The following is a 14,172-nucleotide window of genomic DNA, read 5'->3' as shown; positions in this document are numbered from 1 at the left end:
CTATTGAGAAGTTAAAATATTTTCTGACATGCAAGGTATTCTGACATGCATTTTCTGACACACAAGACCTTAAAAAAATCACTTTCTGTTTACCTTTTCTCAGGAAGCTATCGGAGGGCATGCTCCTTTCACAAAAAGAAAGTAAGCCAAGAGTGAGAAACAGAAGAGGTCCATGAAATAGGGGATCTAACATAGGAGAGGGGTAAAGGGAGTCATCAAGATGATGGAGTGTCTCCTAAAATAAAAGCTGGTAGTACAAATATAGAGAAATGGGATCAGTAACAGATCAGAAGACTGAGAAAGAGAAAAGCAGCCCCTGGCATTCAGGAGCTGACCTGGCACTCACAGCTAGGCCTTGGTGTTCTCCTGTTGAATACAATTTCAAAGAAAATAACTATCAGACAAGACCATTCTATGATCATAGACAAAAACAAAACCACTCAGTATTTGTGTTTCATCACAGACAAAAACATGAACATTGTTTAATCTGCAAAATATCACATATTCTCATTTTACAATCTTCCTTTCCAATTACAGTTTTAGCCTTAATCTAGTTTTTCTCTTTCTAGGAAGATTTATTAAGATCCTCAACCACAGTATTATTTTCCCTTTCTGATAACATTCAAATCCACAGCAAAGCCCATTTCCTTAACCCTCCCCCAAATCATATAACACAAGCTCAAATCCTGTAAGTCATTTCTAATACCCTCTAGAGAGACACCCTGCTGTTCCCCAAGGTGTATGTTTGTCCTCACTGCAATGAGTAATAAACTCAGTTAATTCAACTACAGATGTGTTCCTAGTGGTCTTTGGTTACAGGACATTGACTTGTCTCAGAAGTGATTACTTCAAGAAGACTAAATTAATAGACTACCAAATAGTTTTTAACCTACTGTGAGGAAATTTTTACAGTTAGAGAGCATCTTGGGTTTGAACTAATAATGATAAGTATACAGAAAACTACAAATGAAAATACAGGTTATTTATAAATTTCTTGGAACACAAAATTTTGTAGGGAAGGAGAAAAAAAATAACATTATATGACTCAGGTGTAAATAGCCTTTACATCTTCATAATAATGTAAACATCAAATTTTGAACTAGCTAAATGATGACATGATGGTCTTCAGTGTATGGAAAGATGAGATATGTATGTGTTGAACAGAATTACAAAGAAAGCTTATGAGATTCCAAGATAGCGGTAGCTTGAGTGGACGCTACACTGACACTCTCTCAGGTCCAAACTGGAATTACAACTAAATATAAAAAAAACATCCTGAATAATAAACTGCAACTGAAGACTAGCTGGAGAGCACCCTCATAACCAAGAACCTAAAGTGGAGACCACATAGAGACTGGGATGAAGTGAGGAGGTGCGAGAGGGCTGGCTGGGCTCCCACAGGCAGCAGCTGAAGCTCCTGAGGAATATCTCAGCTGTGGGAGGTTCCCACTGAGAACTCTGGGGTCTAAGCTCCAAGCTGGGCTTCTCAGCCCACAGCACCAGAACTGAGAAAGGTGCCCACATAACATCTGGCTGTGAAAGGAGCAGGGTTTCTGTCTTTCAGGGAAAGATGGCTGGAAATGCAGGCACCATCTTAAAGGGCCAATACACAAAGTTTCATTTACAGCCACTCATCTTAGGCTTTGGTGGAGGGAAGGCAGAGTGTGTGAAGAGAATCCAAGGATGCTGACTGGGGGAATAAAGAGCAAGGGGAAACCCCTTTGATTCCTGTGCTGAGTCATTCCCCCATACAGCAGAGAACATCTTTCTCAGGCACACATTGACTTTCCAAGAAGCTTTTGCATGGGGGATAGCAATTGCCCCACCCTGTTAGTAAACCTCCCGCCCCACCTTGTGGTTTCTACAGCATGAGGCTCATTAAGAGACTCAGAATAATAATCAGCCTCTGGGTGCTTTGAGCCTTTGCCTGATTTGCTTCTGGACACAGGGGTTGGAAAAGCAGACCTTGGTGCACATCTTGGTCCTGCCCAAACACACTCAGCCCCAGCACAGGGAACCACAAACTGTGGATTGTTGATAGATCCAAACAGGGTACTTAAGGCCAGACACAAACAGGCAGCCAAAATGGGGAGACAAAAAAAACAAGCTCCAAATGAAAGAACAAGAGAATTCTCCAGAAGAAGAGATAAATGAAATGGAGATAAGCAATCTATCAGAGATAGAGTTCAGAATATTGATTGTAAGGATGCTCAACAGCATGAGAGAAGAAATGGAAACTATGAAGGAAATTAAGAATGACATAGTAGAAATAAATTAAAAAACATTGGAAGCAATAAACAGCAGATTAGGGGAAGATGAGGATTGGATCAGCGAATTAGAAGATAGGGTAGAAAAAACCCCACTCAATTAGAGAACCAAAAAGAAAAAACAATTAAAAAGCAAAAGCAAGACAGTCTAAGGGAGTTGTGGGACAACATGAAATGTAACAATATTCCCATCATTGGAGTGCCAGAGAGGAAGAGAATAGGCAAGGGATAGAAAATTTGTTTAGAGAAATAATAGCAGAAAACTTCCCTAACCTGGTCAAGGAAAAAGTCACACAAGTTCAGGAGGCACAGAGAGTTCCAAGCAAGAAAAACCCAAAGAGGCCCACACCCAGACACATCATAGTTAAAATGCCAAAAATTCAAGACAAAGACAATCTTAAAGGCAGCAAGAGAAAAGTAACTTGTTACCTGCAAAGGAGCTCCCATAAGGCTGTCAGCTGATTTATTATCAGAAACTCTACAGGCCAAAAGGGAATGGCATGAAGTATTCAAGGTAATGCAAAATAAGAATCTGAAACCAAGATTACTATCCAGCAAGGCTATCATTCAAAATAGATGGTGAAATAAAGAGTTTCCTGGACCAAAACAGGCTAAAGGAGTTTATCACCATCAAACCAGCATTGCAAGAAATGTTGACGGGACCACTGTAATAAGAAGCTGAAACTGAGAGAACAAGATACACAGGCATAAAGAAATAAAATGGCAATAGATATAAGTACCTGTCAATAATAACCTTAAATATAAATGGATTAAATGCTCCAATAAAAAAGCATAGGGTAGCTGAGTGGATAAGATAACAAGACCCAAATATATGCTGTCTACAAGAGACCCACCTCAGAACAAAAGACTCACACAAGCTGGGGGGGGGGGGGGAAGGGGAAAAAACTTCTGGACGACTTTAAGGGAGAGATCACAGCAATACAGTCATAGTAGGGGACTTTAACTCCCCCCTGACTTCACTGAATAGATCTTCCAGACAAACAATCAACAAGGAAACAGTGACTCTAAATGACACACTAGATCAGGTGGACCTAATTGACATTTACAGAACATTTCCCCTCAAAACTGCAGAATAGGCATTCTCCTCAAGTGCACATGGGGCATTCTGAAAGATAGACCACATGTTAGGACACAAAACAAGTCTCTACAGGTTCAAGAACACTGAAATCATAGGAAGCATCTTCTTGGAGAGTTATGCCACAGAATACTATGCAGCTGTAAAATGAAGAATTCCTTACTCTATGAGACAGCATGGTGGGACTTGGAGAGTATTATGCTAAGTGAAATAAGCCAGTCAGAGAAAGAAAAGTATCACATGATCTTATTCATATGTGGAATCTGGAACAAAATAAAGCGATAAACAAAATAGGTCCAGAGACATAGAAGCATGGAATAAACTGACAGATCTCAGAGGGAAGGTGGGGGTGGGAGGGTGGGTGGGGGAGAAATTAACCTAAGAACTTACATGTTTATATGCATAACCCATGGATAAAAACAATAGTGTGGTGAAGGCCTAGGGGGATGGGTGCAGGGGGGAGGGAATCAATGAGTGGGGAAAAGGGGACATTTGACTTTCAACAATAAAGATAAATTTAAAAAAATAAAGAAAGCTTAGTCTTCATCTTTTATAATCAGAAGTAAAAAAGTGAAAAATCAAGAAGTAGTATTTTAAGCATATTACATAATGTATGAAGAAAATACCATAAGAATCAGGTAGAGGAATAAGACTTGATTGGGAGTAGAAAATGCATGAAGTATTTGCTATTATTTGCCTTTCTATACCTGAGGAAGATATCACTAATCAAACATAGAGCTGAGCCTCAGAATCCTTTGCAACATGGTCACTATAAGGAGCTACTACCAATTAAATGGAGCAGGTACTTGAGATGAAACCCATTTGCCTTCCTTAGACCTTATGATTTTATGATTCCTCTAAGTTCTTTCATTCTATGATTATGTAATATAAGGAACACAAAATGTCTTGAGCAGGTGAATGACACATGAAAGTGTAACTTAAGAATGTTAGTTAGGTAGCAAAATGGAGAATAGATTGACGTGGAAGGAACAGAACCAGAGGAGAACAGCTGATGGGCATCTGCAGTCATCCAGATGACGCAATATGGGTACTGAGAGACATTTCCAAGGTTAATCAATAGGGCTTGATGGTGAATTGTCTCTGAAATTTTCTTGAGCCTTTGATAAACTTCATGTGTATATTGAAAGGAAAGCAATTTACTTCTTGGTATCATCTTCTTCATAGTACACACTTTCACATTTGTAATCACTTTTACTCCTTACAATAGTCCCAGCTGAAAGATTTGGAAATGCCAAACATCAGAGGAGTTCAGTGGATCTAGGATTTAAACCTGTCTCTACTGGACTCAATGCTGTCTTTGATTAAGAAATCCTCCACATCCCAATTTGTCTTGCTAACCCACATGTTCATTAAAAGCTCTGCTGATTTTGCCTAATCCCAGTGAAGTCTCTCTATGGCTGGCTCATCTTTTACTTGCCCATGCATAGACTTGGTAAATGCCCCTGGGAGGAAAAAGGCTACCTCTCTCTGTTCACCTAGGAAGTGCTTCTGCCCTTGTGGAATTTACTTCCCTCAACTTTCATATGTCTTTATAAAATATACATTTTTTAGTTAATTTTTATATAGCCATTATGGCAGGAACAATGGCCCACTGCAATATGTTTTATTTTAACTGGAAGTAGAAATTGCAGAATTATATTTTATATTATGTTTACATGTCTTTTCTATTTTACTTAATTTATATTTTTCTGGGAGGGACAAACTTAATTCTGTTTAATGTGTGTCATCTTTTAGAACCAATCTTGTGACTTTCATCAATTTATAACTGTTTTTGAGATCACTAACTGACAATTTATCTTATTGCTTCAATTTAGGTTATCTTCCTCTTCACTTTTAAGGGTAATGTTTTGTTGATTCAGCATTAGAAACCTAATTAACAGAAAATTTTACTTATTACTGGAATCATCTAAATAAGTTATTAAAGGCAATGATAATTTTTATCCTATTATTGTTTAAAGAAACCTTACTTATGGTTATCTGGTCAATAAACAGGGATTATTTTATCAATACAAGCAACACTTGCTGGTTTTAGGAGTCTCCTATTCATCCTAGTTAGGTTTCCATCAATACTTGGAACAAATATTATACCTGCCATTTACTGGAAATCTCACTATAATTAAGGTGTAGTGCCATAGGGTAGGCTTTGGGCTAAGATGGAGCAGCTTATAGTAAACCAATGCTTCCAACAAGAATAACTTGAAAAGTTGGATTAAAATATACCTTTGAAGGCATAAGAGTTGCAAAGGTAAATAGAGTTAAAATCTTCAAAGGTTCTAGCATTGTCTGAGATGTAGTAAAAGTATTAGTTTATACTGAGCTCTAATAAGTCAAAGATGAATGTGGTAATCTTTAGGGTAATCACCCAAAGAATGGAGAATGCAAAACTAATGCATGTCAAAAACGAGGAAAATAGAACAATATAAAATAGAAACAGAATGATTTTTTTTTTTTGATTAATCCAAAAAAACGGAAGATAGGAGAGAAATTAGAACATAAAACAGATGGGACAAATAGAAAACAATGGTAATATGGTGTATATAGCCCAAGAGTATCCACAATTACTTAAATGTTTTTGGACTAAATACAAGAATTAAAAGGTAGAAATTTTCAGATCAGATATTAAAAAGCATATACTGTGTATGAAAGATACAACAAAGTAAGGACACACAAATTATTTAAATAAATGGAAAAGGAAATACCATGCAAAATCTAACCCAAAATAGCTAGTGTAACTGATAATGTCCTAACATCAGGTGAAGTCAACTTTTAAGGCAAAAAGCATTTCTAGAGTTCAAGAGGTTTCTCAGTAATAAAAGAATCAATCTACCTGCTAGACCTGTAATAATAATATTAGAAGTATATGAGAAACATAAATAACTATTCTACTTGTTTTTCGAAAGTGTAAAAAGCACATCTCACCCCACTGAGAAAAATAAAGTTCCATGTGTGCCATCAGCAAGACCAAGACCTTGTCATTTGTAACACTCATAACCCTAACCAATTATTTTCACACCTTGCTAATGGTTGGTCTTTCAGTCAGGATTGGCTAGATTATGCTTCAAAAATAAACAACCCCCTTTTCTTTAAAGATGGGCAAAGGGCCTGAATAAACACTTTTCCAAAGAAGACATACAGATGGCCAAAAGACATGAGAAAATGCTCAACATTGCTAATAATCAGAGAGATGCAAATTAAAACCACAATGAGGTATCACTTCACACCTGTAATAATGGCTACCACAAGAAAAAGCTCATGAACACGAACAACAGTATGGTGACTGGGGTGGGAGGGAGGGAGAAGTGGAAGAGGGTATGGGGGAATAAATGGTGATGGAAAAAAGAAAAAAAAAAATAATGGCTACCATCAACAAATCAACAAATGACTTGTGCTGGCAAGGATGTGGAGAGAGGGGAACTCTAGTACACTGTTGGTGGGAATGCAGACTGGTGCAACCACTATGGAAAACAGTATGGAGGTTCCTCAAAAAAATTAAAAATGGAGCTGCCTTTTGGCCCAGTGATCCCACTTCTAGGAGTATATCCTAAGAATCCTAAAATACTAATCAGAAAGAATATATGCACCCCTATGTTCATAGCAGCACAATTTTCAATTGTTAATATCCAGAAACAGCCCAAGCGCCCATCAGTAGATGAGTGGATAAAAAAGCTGTGGGACATATACACCATGGAATACTACACAGCTGTAAAGAAGAAGGATCTCGTACCCTTTGGGACAGTATGGATGGACCTGGACAATATTATGCTAAGTGAAATAAGCCAGGCAGAGAAAGACAAACATCACATGATCTTGCTTATACATGGAATCTAAAGAACTTAATAAACTGATGAACAGAATAGATTCAATGACATGGAAGCATGGATCAGACTGACGAATGTCAGAGGGATGAAGGAGGGTAGGTGGGTGGAGGGGAAGGGGTTAACCAAAGAATTTATATTCATATATGCACAACCCAAGGACACGGACAATGATGGGGAGAGGGAGTGGGGAGAGGGATGGGATGAGGTGGTATGGGTCATTGGGGAGAAAAAGGGACAGCTGTAATATTTTAAACAACAAATAAATAAATAAATAAATAAATAAATAAATAAATAAATAAACAAACAACCCCCAACTATCATGGCTCAAAACCAAGAAAGCTTATTTCTTGCTCTGACAAAGCCTGTGGCCAGTCAAGACAATTCTCCAAGACCACTATTGGCTCAGCATTCCTGGCTGCTTCCATTTTGTAACACTTCCATATCATCATGTACTTCCACAAATACCACAGGAGGTGGAAAAAGAGCTAGAGGGTCTCACATTGGCAATTAGATGTTCTAGGTTGGAAGTGACATGTGTCACTGCTCACAGTTCATTGGCTAGAACTAGTCATATGATCCTGCTCAACAGCTAAGGGTGCAAGAAATTATAAACTTTCCATGTGCCCAGAAGGAGAGGAAAACTAGGTATAGGTTAGGGTCAGAAGTGTCTACCACAGTTGGAAATTTCTGCTTAAATTTCTGAGGTCATGAATCTCCATAATGTCAGGGAGCATGACAATACTCAAAAGAATGAATATGATTTCTATACATCCCACTGCTTCATTTCAGAGATTGATGAGCTCTTTCAAGTACTGGCCAAGGTCCAGCAGAAGGATGAAGCCTTTCAGCAGTGCTTGGCTGATTAGCACAGAGAATCAGAGGCAACAAGGCCCAAACCCCTCACTTGGGAACATAAAGGTAGCAAGAAAGTAACAGCTGTCTTGACCATTCTCTGACTAGAGTACTCTCTGGTACTGCACAGAATTGGCTGGGTAGCCTAGATATTGGGTTCCAATTGCCCTGGCTAGTTGGAGGTGCAGGCGAACTGATCTGTTCAAATCCTGTTATTTCGACAGAATTTGATCTAGTCCCTGTTAGTCTACAATGATGCTATTCTGGATCTCTTTCCAGAACAGGTAAAGATAGTGGTTGACTTGGTCCTATGCTGTAGTGACTGGAAGGTCCAACTGCTTCCACTGGCCAGGCTGATGCCAGATCCAAACAAGACATTTCTCTAATCTTGGGATAGCAAATGGAGATTGAAAAACTATAGGACTATAGTATAGACTCTATCATTGGTTTGATGCATTTTAAAATGACCTTTTCTCTGTTCTATTTCTCTCCTTGTTGATAGTAAAAACAACTTCTTAAAATATTTTTACTTCAAAAAGACAGCACTGAGTGTACAAGTCAGACAGTGGTATACAGCACCTACCTCTAATAGCAGCCTTTGATGCAGTGCTTGAGTTTGAGTGAGGGCATCCCAGGACACTTTCAATAGTAGCTCCATCTTTTTCAGATTTCGAACATCTCGTTCTTTTTCTCTTTGCTTCCGAGAAAGTTCATCATGGTAGTTCTGTTTGTCAATGAGACAGTTTCGTAAATTGAGATCCAAGATCCCTCTGTTCCAGGAAAAGAGACAAAAGAAAGTTATTAGTCATCAGCTGCCCTTTGTGGTTTTAAAGACAGCATGCTCATCATATACATACAGAACTATTTCATGTTAGAATCAAGTTGTAAATAATGCCCAAAGCAACTTTGTTTGCAAGTTGGTATCATTTAAGGCCACAGTCTTATAAAAACCCCAAATGGAAGAGCAGATTGGCAGAGACAGAGGCTCCCAATTTCCCTGCAATTTTACTTAAAATTAGGAAGTAACACTCTCTCAGGAAACCACATCACTAAATTGCTCCCATCAGAAAAAAGTCATAATTACCTCAGAAACACCATTCATTTGTAGAAAAAAAAAAAAAAATCTTTCAACTATAGCACTCTGCAGTGATATAATTTCCCAGAGGCACATTTCAGAAACTTATAAAATACAACAGGTCATGTCCTTAAAATCTCCTCACAGGCAATTAAAGAAGACAATGAGTAAAGGATGGAAAGGACGATTTCTAAAATGCTTTATTAAATAATATATGTTTTATTAATGGCAAAAAAAATTTATTTAAAATCCTATAAAATTGCAAAGCTGTATCAAAAGCAACTCTGGTGGAGATTGTTTTGAATCCTTATATATAAGTTAAAGAAGAGTTTAGGTAACAGACGCACATGTCACTAACCTTTCAGTTAGTGAAGCTGCTTCATTCTCCCTGGTTAACTCCAGCAGCTTGACCAGCTGGTTACATTCCCGCTCTTTGATTTCCAGCAGGGCCCGTTTGCCCTCCACTTCCTTTATTACGTCTTCCTTCTCCTCCACTAGAGCATTAATTTTGGTTTCGACTTTCTTTAGGGAGTCATTTAGTTCTTTGAGTTCATATTCCAAGATAAGTTTTTTCTTTTCCATTTCTCTGTGAGGGACACATACATACCTATACATGTGTGTATCTTTGGCTACATACACACATTCATATACACACACGTACACACACACACATTTGCCTTATTTGGAGCCCATGCTGTTTTCACCTATTTTTACTTCCTCACCAGGCAGCGGAAGAGCTAGTCCTAAGTTCCATCATCTCAGAAGTGGGGTGAAGACAACAGATGAATGGGGCTCAGAGGGCATCTCCACTGAGTGCCTCTGAGGACAGGGATTTGCCCTGCCTACCCGCCTTCTCCCAGATCCTGGGGCTTTACCTTCATCCTGACCAGCCTCCCAGAATTGACCCGAATTTCTCAACTTTGGTGCTGGCGGGCTTGGCTTTTAGAACCATCACCAGTGCCTACTTCTTTTTTCCCTCTTCTTTTGAGATTGGTCACCAGAGCAATCACATCATTTCTCCAGAATTTTTGTGTCTTCACTTATCTTTATCTTTTGTAGTTCCTCTAAACCTTAAAAATTTCCTCAGTGACTTCTGCCTCCAAATCTGTCCTTAATGTTGTGTGTGTGTTGGGGGTGTCACGTAGGTGACTAGGTGGCAAGGAGTTCCTGTCATTTGGGCTTTAGGCTTCTTGCTGGCTGATATACTTCTGAACCAGGAAATTTTACACAGTTTGAATAATTTATCCCTTGAACACCTCTATTAAAGTCAATTGGAGATCTCCATAAAGATATGGTTTATAAATTGGAAAGAGAATATTGTCCCAAAATAAGATATAAACAAGTGTTATGAATGAGTAATATGCTGCACTACTTTCCTTTAATGAACTTGATATACACAACTTAGACAGGAACAAATGCAAACATTTCTAAAATTGTAACAGTAATTTGATGTGTTCAGCGGTTAATATTCTTGTTTTAGTGTGCACACATAACTTGGGGGAGAGTGGACTGGGAGGGATTAAAAATAAAAATATTAAATCATACACTTTTTTCCGTGTTGTTTTTTCTATCTCTTTTCCAATTTGTACAGGAATGGCTTGATGGTGGACCACTTCATCCTAGTAAAGAAACAAACCATGTTGAGTTATGTAAAATAAGCAAATGAAATAGGAGAAAAGGACTACAATATGTAGAACTTTCACTATCTGTCCTGTACTATGCAGGGTGCTTTAATTATTCTATTTCATACTCTCAATGAGCTTACACTATAGCTACGGTTGTTACCACTTTAAAGAGGAGATAACTGAGTCTAACAAATACAGCTGATGCCCTGCCCAGATTCCCTTTATGGAGGTACACCCAACCATCAGAGGTTGCAGGAATGGGCTGCTCACAGCTCATGCTTGTTCTCTTCTCCATAGCTGAGCAGAGCTGACTTGTTGGGGAATAAGGGATGGAGAGAAGGGGAGAACAGGCTGTGAAATGACTAACTGATGTGGTGCTATAACAGCCCATCCCATCTGCCTCTGAGTGGAACAACCTCTGCGGTGCAATTCGCAGTCAAGAGCTCCTCATGGGATCAGATTGATACTAAGATTCTCCTGAAACTATATTTTGGCCCAGTTTCTTCCTCAGCTGCTTCCTCACTTCCTTATCAGATTCTCCTTAGAGCCCTTCCTACATGAATGCTTGTTTTAAACTCTGTTTCTAGGGAACCTGCCTAAGACTCATGCTCAGAGATGTCAAATAATTTTCCCAAAGTCATGCAATTGCTAAGTATCAAGGCCAAGATCAGAAGCTAACCTTGTCTAACACCACTTTCCACTATGCTCTATGCATTCATAAAAGGTTCAGTTTTAGCCTCAAGAATCTTATGTACGCGGTGTGGGTTATGGAAGAGCCCCCTTCTGTCTGAGGATCATAGTGGACTTTGGGGGCCTGGGGTAATGCATGCTTCGAGGATGAACACATCTCTGTAGTGTGTGCATTTCTCCCTGGGCTCTTGCTCAGTCCTGAGGCAGATCCAAGTTTTGTGAGGCTGAAACTTGTACAATGTTGTTGTTTTTTTGTGGGCAGGGAGCTCTTTAAGAAAAAGAGTAGAAAATTACAAATGCTGAATTAGGTACAGGGCTTTGGAAGAGGTTCATGCAAGTGAGAGGCCTGAAGCTTTAGCTTCATTAGGTTCCTCATAAACCCATCTCTGCTTAGTTCCTAAGTTTCAGGTAGCAGCTGGGTACATCTTGGCCAACTGCTCTAAGACTCAAAGGCAAAAAGAGGTCAACGTGTATCATAATTGTCTTCTAAGCCAAAGAGTGTCAGATGTTATTTTAAAAATAACTCTAGGTTATTTAAATTGTTTTGAGAGTTATTACACATTTTTCAAAATAAAATGAATTTAAATTATCTCCTAAAACATAAATAGAGGCTCCTCATCACTTGCATGGTAAGAGGGAAGTAGAGTGGAATCAAACAGACAAGAATAAGGTGATAAAAATATACATAAGAGGTTAGGAAAATTGGTGTGTGTTTGTGACACTTATTTCTAATATTGAAAAATGCTTGGGGAAGTCTAAAGAGGCCTATCCCTAGGTAGGGCTCCAAATTGCAATGATTCTACTGAACAGTCTACAGACTTTTGTGAATTCTCAGAGTCCACGTTTAGTTTGATTGACTCCCTCACAATGCTGAACATTTGTTTGTGTGATAATACTCCTCTTTGTCAAACCTATGCAGCCAAACTTGATATCCATGCATTTTTATGTCCATGCATGCACAATGTCTGAATATTTATGAACTGTCAGTATAGCACACCTTTAAGTTGACCTGATAGTCCAACAATTCTTCTAGTTCCTTCTGCTCCTTTAGTAATTGCTTCTGCTTAAATGTTAAATCTTCCCGTAAATTTTTAATTTCTAATTTCTTCTGCATTATTTCTTTACGTAATTCTTCAGTGCTTTCTTTCAATATTCTCATCTTCTTCTCCATTTCCTTTAAAAGTTGTGAAAATTATTAGGTTATTTAGGGTGTGAGTAAATATTTGTCTATCTAAATATCAAATTAAAATAATTTTACTCACCGTTTTGTTTATATTTGTTTTGAGCTTCATGAATGATATCAAGTTAAATACAATTTATGATTTCTGACATTTTCAATAAAGGCATGACAATTGTACTGCATGTATTAAACATTTTACATTAGGTTCATACTCATATTTTTACTGGTGCTCTTTTCTATCCTCGTATATTTTATTTATTTATGTATGTTAATCCTCACCTGAGGATATTTTTTCCATTAATTTTTCTTTTTAGAGAGAGTAGAAGGGAGGGAAGGAGGGAAGGAGATGGGGAGAGAGAGAGAAGAAACATCGTTGCGAGAGGGACACAGTGATTGGTTGCCTCCAGCATGTAGCTTGATGGGCTGGGGATCGAATCTGCAACCACTGACTGGGAATTGAACCGGAGACCATTTGGTGCAGCACCCAATGCTCTAACCACTGGGAAACACTGGCCAGGCCCTCCTATATTTTAAATGTTTTCTTTTTCTGAGTTAATTTTTATCTTATACCAAAAAGTATTAGTGAAAATTTCCAGGCTATTTTCTAGTAGCTTTGTGATTTGATAAAATTAGATGCCTTTGAATATCTGGCTTCTGTTTTACCTGAGTCCCACATGAGATTAGGGAGTTTGTATTTGGAATTCCAAATACCCTTGCACTCTTAATCTCCCACCTTCTTATTGATATTACTTCTTCCATTTCATGCACATTTTCTTCAAATACCCTCCACCTCAGACTCATAACACATCTTTGTTTCATGACACATTATTTGGGGAGTGTTTGACTTATGGAAGAGAATCATTTTTATACTCAAAGTCTACATAGTACTAAACTGAGTGGATGGATCCATTTAGTCTGCTTTGGGTTTTCTGCATATCTCTCTCCACTGCTGCTGGCAGAGGTTAAAACTGGTGGTCTCATGATCTGGAACAAAAATTCAAAATGCTTTTTCCCATAAAATCTGTGTTGTAAATCGTGAGTAGGTAGCCTTATATAATACTATATGTTATATATGCTCTATATTATAACTGTATATAATATATATTCATATATATACTTACATATAAAATAGTATTTTGCTTTATGCTAAACAGGTTTTCATGTCTTAGAATTAACACCAACAACATGCTTTTGAAATATAACCATTCAAAAGGTGAAAGCAATACAAAGTGTGATGATCTTTCTATTTACTCTGTATGATAGATTGCAAAAGTTAGACACAAATTCCTCTTATTTCTGTAAGTCTTTGTCATTCTTCCCATTAAGAGGTAGGGCTTATTTCTCTACACCTTGATTTTATACTTGGCCATGTGACTTGCTTTGACCAATGCAATATCCCAAAAATGATTTAAGCATAGGCTTAAAAAGTGCTTGCATGTTGGGGTTTGTCCTCTCTTCAGTCTGTCTTTTTCTTGAGGCTGGCAACCCTTCCACCACCATGTGACTAACTAGTGACATGTGACCTTAGACCAACTAGCCTGCCAACTG

General features: G+C 38.1%; 1 protein-coding gene across 2 annotated transcripts in view; it reads right to left on the bottom strand.

Annotated features, from left to right (window-relative positions):
- Window positions 1-14,172, bottom strand: part of CCDC146 (coiled-coil domain containing 146) — a 143,665-nt gene that overhangs the window by 27,271 nt on the left and 102,222 nt on the right. For both annotated transcript variants that reach the window (XM_081147162.1, XM_081147163.1), the window contains 4 exons: window positions 12,442-12,618; window positions 10,675-10,748; window positions 9,488-9,715; window positions 8,638-8,824 (listed from right to left, as the gene is read on the bottom strand). In XM_081147162.1, coding sequence (XP_081003288.1) covers window positions 8,638-8,824; window positions 9,488-9,715; window positions 10,675-10,748; window positions 12,442-12,618 — 666 coding nt within the window. The remainder of the gene's footprint in view (window positions 1-8,637; window positions 8,825-9,487; window positions 9,716-10,674; window positions 10,749-12,441; window positions 12,619-14,172) is intronic.

The sequence above is a fragment of the Miniopterus schreibersii genome, assembly GCF_964146895.1.
Source record: "Miniopterus schreibersii genome assembly, chromosome: 9".
NCBI lineage: Eukaryota > Metazoa > Chordata > Mammalia > Chiroptera > Miniopteridae > Miniopterus > Miniopterus schreibersii.
The sequence above is the reverse complement of the archived record's forward strand: the minus strand, read 5'-3'. Positions and strand labels throughout refer to the sequence as shown.